The 19,002-nt window shown below is 43.5% G+C and overlaps 1 protein-coding gene across 3 annotated transcripts in view; it reads left to right on the top strand.

Annotated features, from left to right (window-relative positions):
- acsl1a (acyl-CoA synthetase long chain family member 1a) overlaps nucleotides 1–19,002 on the top strand; it is a 54,587-nt gene that overhangs the window by 17,201 nt on the left and 18,384 nt on the right. For all 3 annotated transcript variants that reach the window (XM_035789028.2, XM_035789029.2, XM_052464373.1), the window contains exons 2-9: nucleotides 7,030–7,229; nucleotides 15,097–15,211; nucleotides 16,140–16,204; nucleotides 16,517–16,618; nucleotides 17,320–17,419; nucleotides 18,023–18,198; nucleotides 18,443–18,475; nucleotides 18,656–18,707. In XM_035789028.2, coding sequence (XP_035644921.1) covers nucleotides 7,035–7,229; nucleotides 15,097–15,211; nucleotides 16,140–16,204; nucleotides 16,517–16,618; nucleotides 17,320–17,419; nucleotides 18,023–18,198; nucleotides 18,443–18,475; nucleotides 18,656–18,707 — 838 coding nt within the window. In that variant the 5' untranslated portion in view covers nucleotides 7,030–7,034. The remainder of the gene's footprint in view (nucleotides 1–7,029; nucleotides 7,230–15,096; nucleotides 15,212–16,139; nucleotides 16,205–16,516; nucleotides 16,619–17,319; nucleotides 17,420–18,022; nucleotides 18,199–18,442; nucleotides 18,476–18,655; nucleotides 18,708–19,002) is intronic.

Raw genomic sequence — 19,002 nt, 5'->3', positions numbered from 1 at the left:
TCTGACTTAGAATACGTGGACAACTACAAATACCTGTGTGTCTGGTCAGACTGTAAACATGCCAAACATACCCTCGTAAAACTGACCATCCTACTGATCCTCGACTTTGGTGATGTCATCTATAAAATTGCCTCTAACACTCTACTCAACAAACTGGATGCGGTCTATCACAGTGCCATCTGTTTTGTCATCAAAGCCCCATACACTACCCACCATTGCGACCTGTACGCTCTCGTTGGTTGGCCCTTGCTTCATACTCGTCGCCAAACCCACTGGCTACAGGTTATCTACAAGTCTCTCCTCGGTAAAGCCCCGCCTTATTACTGGTCACCACAGCAGCACCCTCTCGTAGCACATGCTCCAGCAGGTATATCTCAGTGGTCACCCCCAAACCCAATTCCTCCTTTGGTTGTCTTTCCTTCCAGTTCTCTGCTGCCCATGACTGGAACAAATTGCAAAAATCTCTGAAGCTGGAGACTCGCATCTCCCTCACTAGCTTTAAGCACCAGCTGTCAGAGCAGCTCAAAGATCACTGCACCTGTACATAGCCCATCTATCTACCTACCTCATCTCCATACTGTTATTTATTTATTTTGCTCCTTTGCACCCCAGTATTTCTACTTGCACATTCATCTTCTGCCGATCTACCATTAGTGTTTTAATTGCTATATTGTAATTACTCCGCTACCATGGCCTATTTATTGCCTTAACTCCTTATCTTACCTCATTTGCACTCACTGTATATAGACTTTATGTTTTGTTTTTTTCTACTCTATTATTGACTGTTTTTATTCCATGTGTAACTCTGTTGTTGTATGTGTCGAATTGCTATGCTTTGTTTGCCAGGTTGCAGTTGCAAATGAGAACTTGTTCTCAACTAGCCTACCTGGTTAAATAAAGGTGAAATAAAACAATAAAATAAATAGGAAGTGTTACCATTTCAAGTCTTAAATCTCCTTTTCGGATATGGGAAGTCACACTTTTTTTTTTTTCTTTAAAAAAAATATATATATATATATATATATATATATATATATGGTTGATTCTATCATCTTAGACCTGGACTGGTGACGTCATCTGGCTTCACTGCCCCATGTTTTTCTAGGAAGAGCTTTCTCTGAATTGAGTACGTTATAGCAAACTTATAGCTTTCCCCCCATAACAAGGGGAAGCCATTGTCTACAGCCAAACTATGCTACGCTGAACAAAAATATAAATGCAACCGTTTCAAAGATTTTAAAGTTTGTATCAGTCAATTGAAATAAATCCATTAGGCCCTGATCTATGGATTTCACATCATTAGGAGTACAGATATGCATCTGTTTGTCAGATGACTTAAGTGTGGATCAGAAACCCCAGATACTGAATGGTTGACTACCATTTGCCTCATGCAGTGTGACACCTCTCCTTCGCATAGAGTTGATCAGGCTGTTTCTTGTGGCCTGTGGAATGTTGTCCCACTCCTTCAATGGTTGTGAGAAGATGTTGGGGCCTCCCGAGTGGCGCAGTGGTCTAAGGCGCTGCATCGCAGTGCTTGAGGTGTCACTACAGACCTGAGTTCGATCCCAGGCTGTGTCACAGCCGCCCGTGACCTTGAGGTTCATGAGGCGACACACAATTGGCCCAGTGTAGTCCCGGTTAGGGGAGGGTTTGGCCGGCCAGGATTTCCTTATCCCATCGCACTCCGACCAGTCCGAGTGGCTGGACTCCGATGATCCCACAGGTGAAGAAGCCGGATGTGGAGAGGCTGGCTTGGTTACACGTGGGTTGTGGTTTTTGAGGCCGGGCTGTGTCGCAGCCAGCCATTATTGGGAGAACCGTGAGGCGACGGGTAATTGGCCCAGTGTCATCCGGGTTAGGGACGGTTTGGCTGGCCGGGATGTCCTTGTCACATCACGCTCTAGCGACTCCTGTAGGAGGCTCGGCGCATGCACGCTGACACGGTTGCAAGGTGTACAGAATTTCCTCCGACACATTGGTGCGGCTGGCTTCCGGGTTAAGAGTCAAGAAACAGTGCAGCTTGGCGGGGTTGTGTTTCAGAGAACACACAACTCTCGACCTTCACCTTTCCCGAGTCCCATCGCTGCAACTCCCATATGGCCAAAACTAACTACCAATTGGCTATGACGAAAAAGGGGGTAAAACAATTACGGAGGTGGCTTATGGTAGAGAAATGAACATTAAATTCTCTGGCAACTGCTCTGGTGGACATTCCTGCAGTCAGCATGCCAACTGCACATTCCCTCAATTTGAGACATCTGTGGCATTGTGTTGTGACAACTTAATCTTATTGTCCCCAGCACAAGGTGCTGTGTAATGATTATGCTGTTTAATCAGCATCTTGAAATGCCGCACCTGCGAGATGGATGGATTATCTTGGCAAAGGATGCTCAGTAATAGTGATGTAAATTTGTGTGCAAAATTTGAGAAAAATAAAAGCTTTGTGCATTGAACAGTTCTGTGATCTTTTAATTCAGCTCATGAAACATGGGACTAACACATGTTGCGTTTTTATATTTTTGTTCAGTATAGTTGATCCTTCTCTTGTCAATCCCCTACAGTTATCCTGTATGTGAATACTTTGTTGCAGCGTATTCAAAACTTGTGCAAGGCACCAACAAGTAACCTACCATTTAACAACCTGAATTTTACAATTTTATATTTTGAACATGGCTCAGGTTAACCACTCTGTTAGTTTTCCTAAGTAAAAGTATCTACACGCCATATCCCGGGGATCTGCAAGAATGTTTCTGTATAAACCTAGATCGTCTGACTCATGCACTTGACTTGCCCTGAAATGACTGAACCACATACCACTTTCTTACCATACCACTCGCTGTATTCTGTGCGTTCTGCGGTCAAACAGACCAGCTGGATTGTGAACCCCCCCCCCCCTCAGTTTTTTCCAATGTCTTCAGTTTTCTGGCTGAGTGGGGTGACTGGTGGGCGAGTGCTGCCATTGGCCCATCATCCTCCCAGGCCAATTATGGAGGGGCTGGCTGGAGGGGGAGAAGCAGCGGAGGGTTACCTTTAGCCTGGAAACGAGTCCCAGCCAAGCCATGTGATGCCTGTGGCATGTCCCTTCTCCCCCCCCCCCCGCCAGCTGACTGAGGCGCGCACATATGCGCCTTATGTGTGTGGTATACATGCATACAGACGCTTGTATGCACATACCACACACTTAGGAGAGTGTTTCCATACCAACCTGCCCAAAGATAAGAGTGGGGCTGAGAGGGAAATGACAATGGTTTTAAGTATAGCGAGCATTCGGCTGTGGTAGTTACCCTAGTCTTAATAATTCCACCATTTTGTTTGACCTAAGCAGTTTTCCATATCTAGAGGTTGTTCAGGAAAAACAGAAACATTTACCCTCTACGTCTTCTTTGATATAATCTCTAATTTCCCTGGCAGTGTGTGTGCATCATGCTACCAGCTATTCCTGTGAATGGTCTACCCCGGGGCCTGTTTACATGAGATTAGATTCTTCTTCATTAACATGTCTCAGATGTGATGGCTCTGCCATTAGCATCCTGGACTAAATCTTCAATCACTATGATGGGGATCTATTCGGGCTTTTGTGGTTGGGGCTGGCACGGTAATTCTATAATCGTGTAACCGACGATAATGGATTAAGACATCATGAAAATGTTGTAATACATTCATTTTAGAATTTATATTAGTCGAAGTTTACTTAGACCTTAGCCAACTACATTTCAACTCAGTTTTTCACCATTCCTGACATTTAATCCTAGTAAAAATTCCCTGGGTTAGGTCAGTTAGGATCACCACTTTTATTTTAAGAATGTCAGAATAATAGTGATTTTTATTTCTTTCGTCACATTCCCTATGGGTCAGAAGTTTAAATACATTAAATTAGTATTTGATATCTTCGCTGATATCTCAGCAAGTTAGGCTAGCTATCCCCAAGCTGTCAGTTTAGGAAAGGGGATACCTAGTCAGTTGTACAACTAAATGCATTCAACTGAAATGTTCCTTCTGCATTTAACCCAACTCCTCTGAATCAGAGAGGTGCGGGTGGCTGCTAGTAAGTAAACACAGAACAGTCTGATTTGAGTCTTTGGTTGCTTAGACAATACCCCACCCCTGAAGCAGTAGCACATGCAGTTAAGATTGAAGGAGAGGACAATGTATTTAATAAATATATTTTTTACAACGATGGTCACTTCAAAACGTCCATGACCGTCACAGCCCTATTCGTGGTCCTAACCCAGACCGGCACACGGTTTTCAAGGACTGCCTCCTTGAGTGGAGCTCCAATGAGTGGCTCAGAAGAGGGCCAGCGCCTCATGCGCCTGCTGTTTTGAAAGTGAGCGTCGCCCTGTTCATAGTTTTCACAACTAAGAGGTCTACTGTAGCTCAGTTCCCTCTGTGAGCAATTGCTACTACTTCAGATCCCAATTCCCCAGAGCAGTGATTGGGGACATTGCCCTGTGTAGGGTGCTGTCTTTCAGATGGGATGTTAAACGGATGTCCTGACTCTCTGTGGTCACTAAAGTTCCCATGACACTTGTCGTAAGAGTAGGGGTGTTAACCCCGGTGTCCTGGCTAAATTTCCAATCTGGCCTTCATACCATCATGGCCACCTAATCATCCACAGCTTACAATTGGCTCATTCATCCCTCTCCCCTTTAACTATTCCCCAGGTCGTTGCTGTAAATGAGAATTTGTTCTCAGTCAACTTACTGGTAAAATAATAAAATAGACCACTAATAAAACTTTCAGTATGGCTGAATGTCATTGTATTGACAGAAGAGCAGTTAAATGTAATGTAAATGTAAGAGCAGTTGACATTGAACATGTTGTGAGGTGACTTTCCTTCAGACTGTGACATATGACGGTCACACTGGTCTCCATGTGGAGAGTGAGTGACAAGAGCCTCAGGGCCTTGTACTATAAGATGCCTCTTTCTTCCTTACGGTAATACTATTCAAAAAAGTATATTTCTTTGTATTTTCATTGTTGGACATATGACTTAACACCAGGAAATCAATTTTTTTAAATTTTTTATTTAGGAAATATGTTCCCAAGTATTCTCATGCGTTGTAGATGTTTGAAATGGGGTGGCAGGGTAGCCTAGTGTGTTGGACTAGCAACCGGAAGGTTTCAAGTTCAAAACCCCGAGCTGACAAGGTACAAATATGTCGTTCTGCCCCTGAACAGGCAGTTAACCCACTTCCTAGGCCGTCATTGAAAATAAGAATTTGTTCTTAACTGACTTGCCTAGTTAAATAAAGGTAAAATAAAAAATGTCTTAGTGAAATATATGATCTGTTTGGGCTTCTTGTGGTCAATTTGCAGTCTACAAATTATTTTATTTTTAAGCTCCAGCACCTCGACCAGCCGCTCAAGAAACAATCGGCCCGCTGCTGATTATTGTTGACAATCCCTGCTGTAGAAAGTACCCCCACAGTTATCACATGTTGCCTTACACCGTGGACTATCAATCCACCTCCTTTGCTTGGATCAATTAAACCGTGCTGGATCATGAGATTTAATGCTGACTTCAAGGAAGTGTTTATACAGGGCTCTGGCCTTGTGTGCAGGGAAGAGGGGATTCCAGTGAGCTCACTATCAAAGCACTCCAAACAGGAAATGTCACCGTCTTACTTCCCCACAGAAAATGAGAGGTGCCATGTGCAGGTGTCCTGATATCATGATGGAAACCTGTTTTCAAGATTGGTTTGTGGAATGTTTTGAGTGTCAGTTTGCCCTCCTAAGGCATTCATTATGTTTGCACGTCAAGTGTATGTGATGGGGAAAACAATAGAATATACAGTGGGGCAAAAAAGTATTTAGTCAGCCACCAATTGTGCAAGTTCTCCCACTTAAAAAGATGAGGCCTGTAATGTTCATCATAGGTACTCTTCAACTATGATAGACAAAATGAGAGCAATCCAGAAAATCACATTGTAGGATTTTTAATGAATGTATTTGCAAATATGGTGGAAAATAAGTATTTGGTCACCTACAAACAAGCAAGATTTCTGGCTCTCACAGACCTGTAAACTTCTTTAAGAGGCTCCTCTGTCCTCCACTCGTTACCTGTATTAATGGCACCAGTTTGAACTTGTTATCAGTATAAAAGACACCTGTCCACAACCTCAAACAGTCACACTCCAAAGTCCACTATGGCCAAGACCAAAGTGGCGCACAATTTGGCCCAGCGTCATCCGAGTTAGGGGAGGGTTTGGCCGGCAGGGAAGTTCTTGTCCCGTTGCCCACTAGCAACTACATTGTCACCAATGTGTTTCCGGATTAAGTGGGCATTGTGTCAAGAAGCAGTGCGGCTTGGCTGGGTTTTATTCCGGAGGACCCACTGCTCTCGACCTTCGCCTCTCCCGAGTCCGTACGGGAGTTTCAGCAACGGGACAAGATTGTAACTACCGATTGGCTACCATGAAAAAGGGGTAAAATTAAAAAGGAACTATTTTCCTCCCTTGGTTTCAGTTTGGTGAGGTGTTGCGCTAAACCCTTTCTCTCCCATCTTGTTTACGGTTTTCATGAGTAGTGTGTAGCTCTGTCAATGTTCTGAAGTAATTTCCTCATTTCCGTCAGCTGCACTGGTCTAAGATTGTATGTGATCAAGGAAGCCTACTATTACTGTCGATTTTTAAGCAATCTACTTATTATAGGTGAGTGCAGACAAAGGAAAGGAAGCCATTTGAGAGTAATGGGACCAACCAATTTCAGTAGTATCTACTATGTTTCTAGAACCAAGGGGATAAGATGGATACAAACAATGTTGGTAATAAATGTAGCTCCACCCTCAACCAAAGCACCTTGAAGTAAAACATGTCACCCCAAATGTGCTCAGTCCTCAGTGTGCAGGGTAGGCGAATGGAACCGGGCACGAGGCCTCCTCTGGCGATTATTGCTTTCCCCTAATGCAGTTCTTTCATGTCTTTACATATTGAGGAGGTAGTTAGGTGCTAGGGGAGAATACTACAGATGTGTTACACTAAATGTTTGTTCTCTCTTTCTCTCCCTCTCTCTCTCTCTCTACAACAGAGAAGATGCAGGCCCAGGAGCTCCTGAGACAGCTGCGGATCCCAGAGTTGGAGGATGTGCGCCAGTACATGCACAGCCTGCCCACCAACATGCTGATGGGTGTGGGCGCCCTTGCCGCCCTCACCACCTACTGGTACGCCACGCGGCCCAAGGCCCTCAAGCCACCCTGCGACCTCAACATGCAGTCAGTGGCCATGGCGGTAAGGGAACGTTTTCATTACTTCTATTTCTTTATGTTCAAATCCCAGTGTGCCCCTTTTTAAAAAAAAATTCCAGATAAGTCCAAAGAGCATAGGTTTCCTTTGTTTCTGAGACAACTTGCCTAACAGCATAGGAGGAAGTGATGAGGAAATAATGGCTGGATTTGTCATCAAAAAAAGGCTACCCGTGACAAAAGACAACTGTCTATAGATGCATCAGTCTTCATTTTACATTTAAGTCATTTAGCAGACGCTCTTATCCAGAGCGACTTACAAATTGGTGCATTCACCTTATGACATCCAGTGGAACAGCCACTTTACAATAGTGCATCTAAATATTTTAAGGGGGGGGGGGTGAGAAGGATTACTTTATCCTATCCTAGGTATTCCTTAAAGAGGTGGGGTTTCAGGTGTCTCCGGAAGGTGGTGATTGACTCCGCTGTCCTGGCGTCGTGAGGGAGTTTGTTCCACCATTGGGGGCCCAGACCAGCGAACAGTTTTGACTGGGCTGAGCGGGAACTGTACTTCCTCAGTGGTAGGGAGGCGAGCAGGCCAGAGGTGGATGAACGCAGTGCCCTTGTTTGGGTGTAGGGCCTGATCAGAGCCTGGAGGTACATTACTGTATGGCATTGTACTTGTCCACAGTAAGTTATTCTTGTGTACATTTCTAAAGAGTGTTGTAATGTTAACTTGGTTTAAGGCGGTTCAAAAGTTCAGACCGTTAATATGGGTGCTTTGGACAATGTGTCATGTGTTTTTAGTACTGTAGCCGTTGGTTTGTGTCTGCACAGGTTAATATACAGGTTCATTTTATTAACAACACTTTGAAGTGTTGGACCAGATTTTTCTCTTTCTACTTTCAAAATATTATATCCCAGTAACAGAGTAGGAGGCCAGACAACAAGTGTGCTTGTCTGAGCATGTAGTCCAAGACTATTTAGATTTTTGAGTGAGTCACTGTGTGTACTAGTACAGATTGAAGTATTTTACGGGACTCCCCCGATTCAATTGGATACCAAGTAAGTCCCTGTATTTGTCTTGCTTAAGAAGTGAGATTAATGGGTGTGTGAGTAAGTGCACACACCCTGGTGTTGGCAGTGGGAAGACTTGAGAAATCTGTTCCTGCTCTGACCTACGTAAACACAAGAAGTTCTTTACTGTGCCAGCACTGCATTCCTACAGTCCTCATCTTCTTGTGTGTGTGTCCACGACAATGAAAATGTGTAATAATAGAGTTGTGTAATGAAAAACACTAGTGTCTGCATTCTTTCAGCCAGCCCTCTATTCAACGTCCAATACAAAGTCATTATGCAGGCCGATCCTCATACTCATTCATTACTAATGGTAAATACTGGCGTGGGGGCAGTCTTCTCTTCTAGCATCTGCTGCCTGTTTTTCTATGAAGTTTGAAAAGGTAAAAAGTCCATCTTTGTCTTGTTTGAGAAGATGTAGCAGTGGTTTGAACACACATACACAAACCCTAATGATATACAGTTCTCAAAGCGGGTCCCAGGAGGACCAGAGAGTAGGGTGTAATTACACTCTAGACACTGATCTTGGGTCAGTTTAGCATTTTCCCTAGAAATGTTTAAGGTTAGGATTGGGTGAGAGGAAGCTGATCCTAGATCTGTACCTTGAGGAAACTTCACCCAGAGCGGAGAATCTGAGAGAGACCACAATGTAACTGGGCCTGTCAGCATGGGCCCCTTTGTCACCATGACAACCATCTAGGCTGTGTTCTATTCGAGAAATAGCCACCACTCCTCACTCACCCCCTCTGTCCTTGTTCACTCCACTTCACCCAGCTACAACTTGCCTCTTCTCTGCCCCCCTTCACTCGCACTCATTCGCTGTGAGTGGAAGGTGACCAGTTTCTCTAACCTCAGCCACCCCAGGTAGCCTAGCTAGCTTTACCCTAGCTTTATTTAGTCATTTCAGATCCTCAAAGGGGGAGTGAACTGGGGCAGGAGGGTAGGAAACAACATTCTGCAATGAAAAGCAGGCTTGGTGTTTTGTCGAGTGCAGCTGTGGCCAACACAGAGCACGTAGCAGTTTTTAGTAGTTTTTTTGTTTTGCTCTGTGGTTGACGGTTGCAGAAACGGATTGGCCATCGGGCAGTTAAGACAAATGCCAGATGGACTGGTCCATCTTAAACCCGTGGACATTTGTAAATATATGTTTTGCATAGAATTTTATGCTAATTTGGTTAATGGGGGCCCAAAGAAGAAAAAGAGAAAAATGGGCCAAAGTATCTGGTCAAATTTGGGGTTCTTGGAGGGAAATGATTGAGGAGTTGGTATTGATAGAGAGGGAAGGAGTTTGATGTACACACTGTACAGTTGCCCCACCCTTAATACTCAAAACAAATAATTGTTGTGTTCCTTAACCTTTATATTTAACTAAATAAAACATTTAAAGAATTAAAAAATAAATGAGTATACTGATTTTTGAAATGAAATTGAATTGTCCATAGAGCTACGAGACAGGGTTTGAGTCAAGACACAGATCTGGGGATGGGTACCAAAAAATGTCTGCAGCATTGAAGGTCCCAAGAACACAGTGGCCTCATCATACTTAAATGGAAGAAGTTTGGAACCACCAAGACTCTTCCTAGAGCTGGCCGCCCAGCCAAACTGAGCAATCGAGGGTGAAGGGCCTTGGTCAGGGAGGTCACTCGGACAGAGCACTAGAGTTCATCTGCAGCGCTCCACCAATCAGGCCTTTATGGTAGAGTGGCCAGACGGAAGCCACTCCTCAATAAAAGGCACATGACAGCCCACTTGGAGTTCTCCAAAAGGCACCTAAAGACTTTCAGACCATGAGAAACAAAATGTTCTGTTCTGCTGAAACCAAGATTGAACTCTTTCGCCTGAATGCTAAGCGTCACGTCTGGAGGAAACCTGGCACCATTCCTACGGTAAAGCATGGTGGTGGCAGCATCATGCTGTGGGGATGTTTTTCAGGGACTGGGAGACTAGTTGGGATCAAGGGACAGCTGAAAAGAGCAAAGTACAGAGATCCTTGATGAAAACCTGCTCAGGACCTCAGAATGGGGTGAAGGTTCACCTTCCAACAGACAACGACCCTAAGCACACAGCCAAGACAACGCAGGAGTGGCTTTGGGACTATTCTCAATGCCCTTGATTGGCCCAGCCAGAGCCTGGTCTTGAACATCTCTGTGAGACCTGAAAATAGCTGTGCAGCGATGCTCCCCATCCAACCTGACAGAGCTTGAGGCTCTGCAGAAAAGAATGGGAGAAACTTCCCAAATACAGGTGTACCAAGCTTGTAGTGTCATATCCCAGAAGACTAGTGGCTGTAGTTGCTGCCAAAGGTGCTTCAACAAAGTACTGCGTAATATTTCAAGTTTTTATATTTGTTATAAATTTACACTTTTGCTTTGTCATCATGGGTGTGTGTAGATTTAGGGGGGAATTCATTTATTTTATTTTTTAGAATAAGGTGTAAGAATGTGAAGTCAAGGGGTCTGAATACTTTCCCAATGCACTGTATAATGTATGTTCAAAGATTCATCCACCCAGGACTTATCCATCAACATTGCGGAATATGCATTGTAAGTCACAGGCTTCATTAGGAAATGTGTTGCTTATACCCACAATAACAATCCGGACATCCTACCCCAACCAAAATCCCTGGATGAATTAAAATATCTGTACAATGCTGAGAGCTTGTTCTGCAGGGGTCAATGTCAGCAGAACGAACCCCAATGACTCGGTGGCATGTGACTCGTACAAGGCAAGCAGTTAAGAGCTCTGTAAATCTATTAGGGCTGCAAAAAGACAACACATGTTTGACAGCTAACTCTTGTCGCATGTGGTAAGGACTACAGACTACAAAAGCAAATCCATCTGTGCGGTTCCCATAGAAGCCTCCCTCTCAGACAAGCTTAACACAGTCTATGGTCAATTTGAGACAGAAAATACCGAGCCATCCTGGAAGACTCTCGCTGCTCCGGATGTCCAGATGCTTTTGTTCACCGAGGCTGACGTGAGAAACTCTCGAATGAATGAATAAATACTCAGTCGCCTGTCATGATGGCTTCCCTGGCCAGTGTGTGCTGACCAGCTGGGTGTCTTCTCTGACATTTTCAACCTGTCCCTGTCCCAGGCTATAGTGCCCACCAACTTTAAGGAGGCAACCATAACTAGGTGACATGCCCAAGACTCTCGCCCCATTGCACTCACCTCCGTCATTTAAGTGCTTCGAGTGGCTGGTCATGGCCCACATCAAGGCCAGAATGCCAGGCACACTCCAATTTGCTTACCGCTCCAACAGATCCACAGAAGATGGCTTTTTCACCGCTATTTACATGACAATAACACATCTGGACAAGATTAACTCCTGTGTGAGAATGCTGTTCATTGACTACAGTTCAGCATTCAACACTATTGTTCCCACCAAGCTCAGAATCCTGGGTCTGGACACCACCCTCTACAACTGGATCCTGGACTTCCTGACCGGCAGGTAAGACCACAAGCTGTGAGGATCAGCAACAATATCCCCTACACAGACTCTTGAAGCAGCGGCCCACCAGGGGTGTGTTCTCAGTTCTCAGTGTTCACCCACAACTGCGTGGGTTTGCACGACACCAATTCCATCAATTTTGCTGACGACACCATGGTTGTAGGCCTGAACCAACAACAAATCAACAAAGCCTATAGGGAGGAGGTGAGCTGGCATTGTGGTGTCATTACACCAAACTCTCCCTCAACGTCAGCAAAACAAAGGAGTTGATTCTTGACTTCAGGAAGCAGAAGAGGAAACATGCCCCAATCCACATCAACGGGACTGCAGTAGAGTCATATGTTTAAGTTCCTCAGTGTCCACATCACCGAGAACTTTCCATGGACCAATAACACCATCATTCTATGCGAGAGGGCGCAACAGCGTCTCTCCTTCCTAAGGCAGCTGAAGAAATTTGGCATGCCGCCCTGGGTCCTCTCCAAATACTACCACTGCACCATTTTAACATACTGACAGGTTGCACCATGGCCTGGTGGACGGAGCAATTCCTGTACGAGTGCAAAGCCCTCCAGTGGGTGGTGAAGACGGCCCAGTACATCACCGGGACCGTGCTCCCACACATCCAGGACATCTACTCAAAACGGTGCATGAGGAAGGCACTCGCATCAAGGACTCCCACAACCCCAGCCACAAGCTGTTCTCTCCCTTAGTCTCCCCGACAGTATCGAAGCATGAGGTCTGGTCCCAACAGGCTCAGAAGCTCGAAAAGCCATCGGACTGCTGAACACTTGAACTGGACTGACCACCTGCTCTGATTTATACGCAACATATCACACATGCGCTCACTCATGTCCAAGCACACACACACACACACCACCCCTTTTGCCCTCCGAACAGCCTCAGTTAGTTGGGGCAGGGACTCTACAAGGTGTGGAAAGCGTTCCACAGGGATGCTGGCCCATGTTGACGCCAATGCTTCCCACAGTTGTCTCAAGTTGGCTGTATGTCCTTTGGGTGGAGGACCATTCTTGATACACACGGGAAACTGTTGAGTGTGGAAAAAAACCAGCAGCATTGTAGTTCTTGACACAAATCGATATGCCTGGCACCTACCATACCCTGTTCAAAGCACTTAAATATTTTGTCCTGGCAGTTCAACCTCTAAATGGCACACATGCACAATCCATGTCTCCGTTGTCTCGAGGCTTAAAAATCCTTCTTTGACCTGTCTCCTCCCCTTCATCTACACTGATTGAAGTGAATTTATTAAGGGATCATAGTGTTCACCTGGTCAGTCTGTCATGGAAAGAGCAGGTGTTCATGTTTTTGTGTGCTCCATTCATGCAGTTTATATTCATGCTACACTCACAGATCTCAAATACTGCTACCAGGCTCTATTTATACTGCTCAATTTATATACTTGCACATCCTTCTCCAATACACATGTAAATATTGGACTAAATTGTGCCTTCCTGTATTATACTTTCTGTTCATATTCTTATCTTTTATTGTTTACAAGTTGAAGGAACATGCAAGTAAGCCTTTCGTTAGATGTATAACACAGGTTTCCCATACATATGACTAATAATGTGAACCCATGCTATTTGGAGCATGCTAACATGGGTCCTAACGTACATATTGTTTTGCACTAAACCATGCTACAGCTGTAGCCAAGTAAATAACCTGAAATCTGTGCTGAATCTTTTGCGCCATAGAATACTTTTTACGTATCCATAAGAAAGGTTGTGTGTGTGTGACCGAACTGCCATTATAAATATGACACACAACCACGATGATCAAGTTTCTGTGTCTGTCTGTCAAGTCAGCCTGAATGGTCTCATTGTGACTGAAATAGGATCTGGGGAGTGCCTTTGGATGTTTGGCTTATTTCTTAGAGCTACATAAAAGCGATTCCTGAGTGCAGCAGCGAGGCCACTTGCAACATGTTAACACAAGGGTTACACAGAGAGCATGACACCATTTACACTCTATTTTAGTTAAGACATGAGACATTTGTTCATGGTTGGTTTGAATGGAGGAGGTTAAGTGTGGAATTATGAAATATGTATTAAAAATCTTGGTAACAATATTTCTTTCTACCTTTTTTTTCCAGACTAATATTTTTTATTTTTATAACCATGGTTTTTGGGGGACACACACACAGTAAGCATTATCTTCCTGCCTAGCAGTAACACTTTTTAATTTCAATCGATCCAGCCCTTGATTCATTGAATCAGGTGTGTTCATACGGTGTTGAACAAAAGCCAGCACATCCTGTGGGCCCCAGGACCAAGACTGAATAAAACTGCTCTCATTGAGTAATGGGCAATGAATCTTCCCCCTGCAAGGACTGGTGTGGATGCATGCCTTTGTTCCAGCCAAGCAGTTACTATTCTACTAATCACCTAACCATAATCTTCCATTTAGAATTTGGTTATTTGAATTAGGTGTGTTGCTGTGTGTACAGAATTCTGTTCTAGCAAGCAACAGCCCTCATCGGAGACACCCTGAAACCCCACATATTCTTCAATCTGGAATTCTTTAGGAAATATGCAGGTTTAAAAATATATAATCCTTCTCACCCCCAACAAGATTTAGATGCAAGTGGCTGTTCCACTGGTTGTCATTTTTTTTTTTGCAAATGGTGTATGCCACCAATTTGTAAGTTGCTCTGGATAAGAGCGTCTGCTAAATGACTTAAATGTAAATGTAAATGTAAGACTGACTCTGTCCACCACATATTGCCTGCTAATCTGGATTTATTTTAGCTAAATATGCAGGTTTAAAAAAATATATACTTGTGTATTGATTTTAAGAAAGGCATTGATGTTTATGGTTAGGTACACGTTGGAGCAACCCAACGACAGTCCTTTTTCACAAATGCGCACCTCATCGATTTATATGCAACACATGACACGCTAGATAAAGTAGTAATAAAAAAAACAATCATAATCACTAGTTAACTACACATGGTTGATGATATAAGAAGTTTTAATGCTAGCTAGCAACTTACCGTGGCTTCTTACTGCATTCACGTAACAGGCAGGCTCCTCGTGGAGTGCAATGAGAGGCAGGTGGTTAGAGCGTTGGACTAGTTAACCGTAAGGTTGCAAGACTGAATCCCTGAGCTGACAAGGTAAAAATCTGTCGTTCTGCCCCTGAACAAGGCAGTTGACCCACCGTTCCTAGGCAGTCATTTTAAATAAGTATGTGTTTTTAACTGACTTGCCTAGTTAAATAAAGAAAAAAAAAATGCCAAATCGGTGTCCAAAAATACAGATTTCCGATTTGTTATGAACTTGGAATCGGCCCTAATTAATCGGTCGACCTCTATTTCAAAATGTTCTTAAGACCCAACTTAACTATGTCTCTCTCCTCACAGGGTGACGGTTACGTCAGGCGGTCTATTCTGAATAACGACGATGAGCACATGACACACTACTACAGTGACGCGCGGACCATGTACGAAGTATTCCTCCGAGGCCTGCGGGTGTCCAGTGAGTACTCTTCAACAAAACACAACACTTTCTTTTTTTTTGGGGGGTGGTGTGTATTTTTTTAAAATATTTTCTTTATTTAGTTCATGCGTAGACTCAAAGGACAACAGGCATGCAGCCACAGACAAGTCAGTCTTAATAGTAAGCAACCTTATTAGTAAATCAATATTTTGATAGTTCATTTGAGTAATATACAGTTGAGGGAGATGTATGTTATGCTGATAAATAGTCTGTATATATTGCAAAAACATGGCAAGGTAAACCACAACACAATGATTTGATGGTAATGTGCCTAATTCAATTGAAATCACCACATGCAATATTATACAGTTATCATCGTCTGAAACTCTACCTCTAGGAATTTAGGGTTTCTTAACTTTTTTCATTAGTTGTTCTACTAAAACTGTCTGCATCATGCTTTTATTTTCAGCAGCACACTATTGGGATGTGTGCATTATTCTCTGCAAGATTGGTGTAATCCTGCCGACCTATGGTTGTAACCAGACCTAGGTTCAAATACTATTTGTTATCTTTCAAATACTTTTAGCCTTAGCTTTTGTCGCCTGGAGCGCCAGATGGAAGGATTTGTATTCTATTGGTTCCATTGTGCCAGGCAAGCTCAATCAAGCACCGACAAAAATGAGTTTGAATAGTATTTTAACCCTGGTCTGGTTCTAACTGACTTATTATTATAAAATCAACTTGTATTGGTCGCGTACACAGATTTGCACATTATCGCAGGTGCAGCAAAATGTTTATGTTCCCGCGGGCCAACACTGGAGTAATAATGAACAATGTGAACAAAATTCTACAGCTTTTGTATTAAGTTGTGAGAAGAATATCGTATAAGGACCATGGTATTCCATCAGTAAGCATTTAGAGAACTGCAGTGTTGTCGTCACAAGGGCACTGTCTTTTTACTTTCCAGATGATGGGCCCTGTCTAGGATCAAGAAAACCCAACCAGCCTTACGAGTGGCTGTCATACCGAGAGGTGAGCTATATTGGCATTTTTTTTTAGATGGAAAAGGTAGTTCCAGTTGGCTTCTCTTTGAGCAACGGACTTTAGACATTTTATAGCTAATTTGGTTAATTAGTTCGTTCTTCAGTCAGTTTTTAAAAAACAATTAACTGAATAGGATATATACGCCATTAACAAATGAGCTTTGCATAGTGCCCATCTTTATATAGATGTTTTACTTTTTTATCTTTGTAATTCATAATGAATTCCTTCAAACCGGTATGGGTCATATGATTGTTCAAATGGGGAAAAGTAAGAGCGTCTTTTGCTATTTGTTTTGTGAAGGTTGCAGACAAAGCCGAGTGCATTGGCTCGGCTCTCCTCCACAGGGGGCACTCCCAGACTGGAGACAAGCATATCGGCATCTTTTCCCAGAACAGGCCAGAGGTAAGAGGAATGAGCAGCAACAATTCTTTCTCTCCCTCTTTCTTGCACACTCTTCCTTTTACTTGTGCGCACATCTCCTTTTATATATATATAGGCCTGTTTTAAGGCCGGTCCTCACTAGACATCGCCAGCAACAACGTTGCCTATGGGCACAAACCCACCGTCGCTGGACCAGACCGGACTGGCAAAAAGTGCTCTTCACTGACGAGTCGTGTTTATCGTCATGTAATGAGTTTTGCACAGAGACCTATACTCTGGAGCGGGATCGAGGTGGAGGGTCCGTCATGGTCTGTGGAGGTGTGTCACAGTATCATCGGACTGAGCTTGTTGTCATTGCAGGCAATCAACGCTGTGCGTTACAGGGAAGGCAACTTCCAGGTGCCTTGGTGGAAGAGTGAGGTAACATCTCACAGCAAGAACTGGCAAATCTGGTGCAGTCCATGAGGAGGAGATGCACTGCAGTACTTATGTGACTGGTGGCCCATCAGATACTGTCTGTGTAGTTCGTTTGTTGAATCTTAATATTCATACAAATACTTAGACATGTTAAGTTTGCTGAAAATAAATGCAGTTGACAGTGAGGACGTTTCTTTTTTTGCTGATTTTAGAATACGCTTTAGCAAGAACGATTTCGGACCTCTGCGTCAAACCTTGATAAAATCTTACCCCTGTACTGATGTTATCCATGTCCTCTCCTACAGTGGACCATTTCAGAGCTGGCCTGTTACACATACTCCCTGGTGTGTGTACCACTGTATGACACGCTAGGCCTTGAGGCCATTGAATACATCATCAACCAAGGTATGTCACAAGTCAACCACAAACACCATTTGGAACAAGGTCACAAAAGTGCGGGCTGATATCCAAAATCGACCCCTAGACTTTTCCTTAGAAACAGAATAACTAGAACAGGAAAAGCCCCTTAGTCTGTCAAATTTACTCATGGGTACCACACATACAATATTCTATATTACAGATCTACATGTGCGAAGGGGCTACAGTAGCTACATTCCACACTGGCAAATGTGTCTCTTGGCTTCCTCACCAGCTGTAGAATGAACTAGTATCAACCAGCATGCACGGCGGCCCTCAAATATTTGTTTATGATATAGAAGTTATTATTTCAAACATTACTTTAGATTGTCATATAAACTTATGAAGCATTATGATACACTGAAATCTCACAATAGCACTTGAAAACGTAAAAGAGTTTACGCAGATTACATGTCATTAGATGACAAGTCATGGTTATGTCACTGCTGTAGGCATTATACAAAGAACGCTCAATTAATGTGTAACTAAATTCATTTCTCAGGACAAAAGACAGGACTAAACCTCGACCGTCACGGAACATTAAAAAAATAAGTTGACAATAAATAACCCAGTGCCATCCCATGTTTTCAGCCGCCGTCTCTACGGTGATCTGCGACTTGGCGGAGAAAGCGCGGCTCATCCTGGACTGCGTGAGTGGCAAGGAGCACACATTGAAGACCATCGTGCTCATGGAGGCCTTTGACGAGGAGCTGATGGCCCGCGGGCAGCAGAGCAGCATCGAGATCCTTAGCCTGAAGGATTTAGAGGTAAGCTCTAAAATGTAATGTACTTCTATGTTTACAGTATTCCCGTTTAGCCAAGGCTCTTATCCAGAGGCTCATTGAGAGAACCAGCTTGTTCGAGCAGGGTCCTCATTTTAATATTTTCTCTAGTTTTGTTTGGTTATGCTTATCCCAGATATGTTTTCTTATGTTAGAGCTGATGTTTCAATGTGGGGAAAAATGTAACTGAATTGTCATATTTTCTTTACTGTTCCATTGTCACCCTCAGGATGTTGGCAAGGCCCACCACCACCAGCCATTGGTGAGTAGGACTGTTCAAATCCATATTGCGGTTCATTCAAACAGTGGTGATTTAATGAATCCCAAAGAAACAAATATAAGTAGTAGGTTATTACTGTCTTTACTATGTTATTTGTTTGTCTGTACTGTTAAAATAAAGAGCTACTAGTTTGCTCTTAAATCTCTTTGTGGTCTGCTATAGCCCCCAACACCAGAGGACCTGGCACTCATCTGCTTCACTAGTGGAACCACAGGTGTGTGCGCATTAACTCTGCCTTCATGTCATTACTCTGTATTTCAGAATTTGCATATCCCACATTAAAACAATCAAATGTATTTTATAAAGCTTCTTTTTTTTTTTTTTTTTACATCGGTAGTTGTCACAAATTGCTTTACAGCTTCTACCCCCAAGGCATAAGACTGCTGAAGAAATTAATTAAATTGCCACCCGGACTATTTGCATTGCCCCCCCCCCCCCTCTTTTGTTTTACACTGCTGCTACTTGTTGTTTATTATCAATGCATAGTCACTTTACCCCTACCTACATGT

Source organism: Oncorhynchus keta, chromosome 16, assembly GCF_023373465.1.
Source record: "Oncorhynchus keta strain PuntledgeMale-10-30-2019 chromosome 16, Oket_V2, whole genome shotgun sequence".
Lineage (NCBI taxonomy): Eukaryota > Metazoa > Chordata > Actinopteri > Salmoniformes > Salmonidae > Oncorhynchus > Oncorhynchus keta.
The sequence above is the reverse complement of the archived record's forward strand: the minus strand, read 5'-3'. Positions and strand labels throughout refer to the sequence as shown.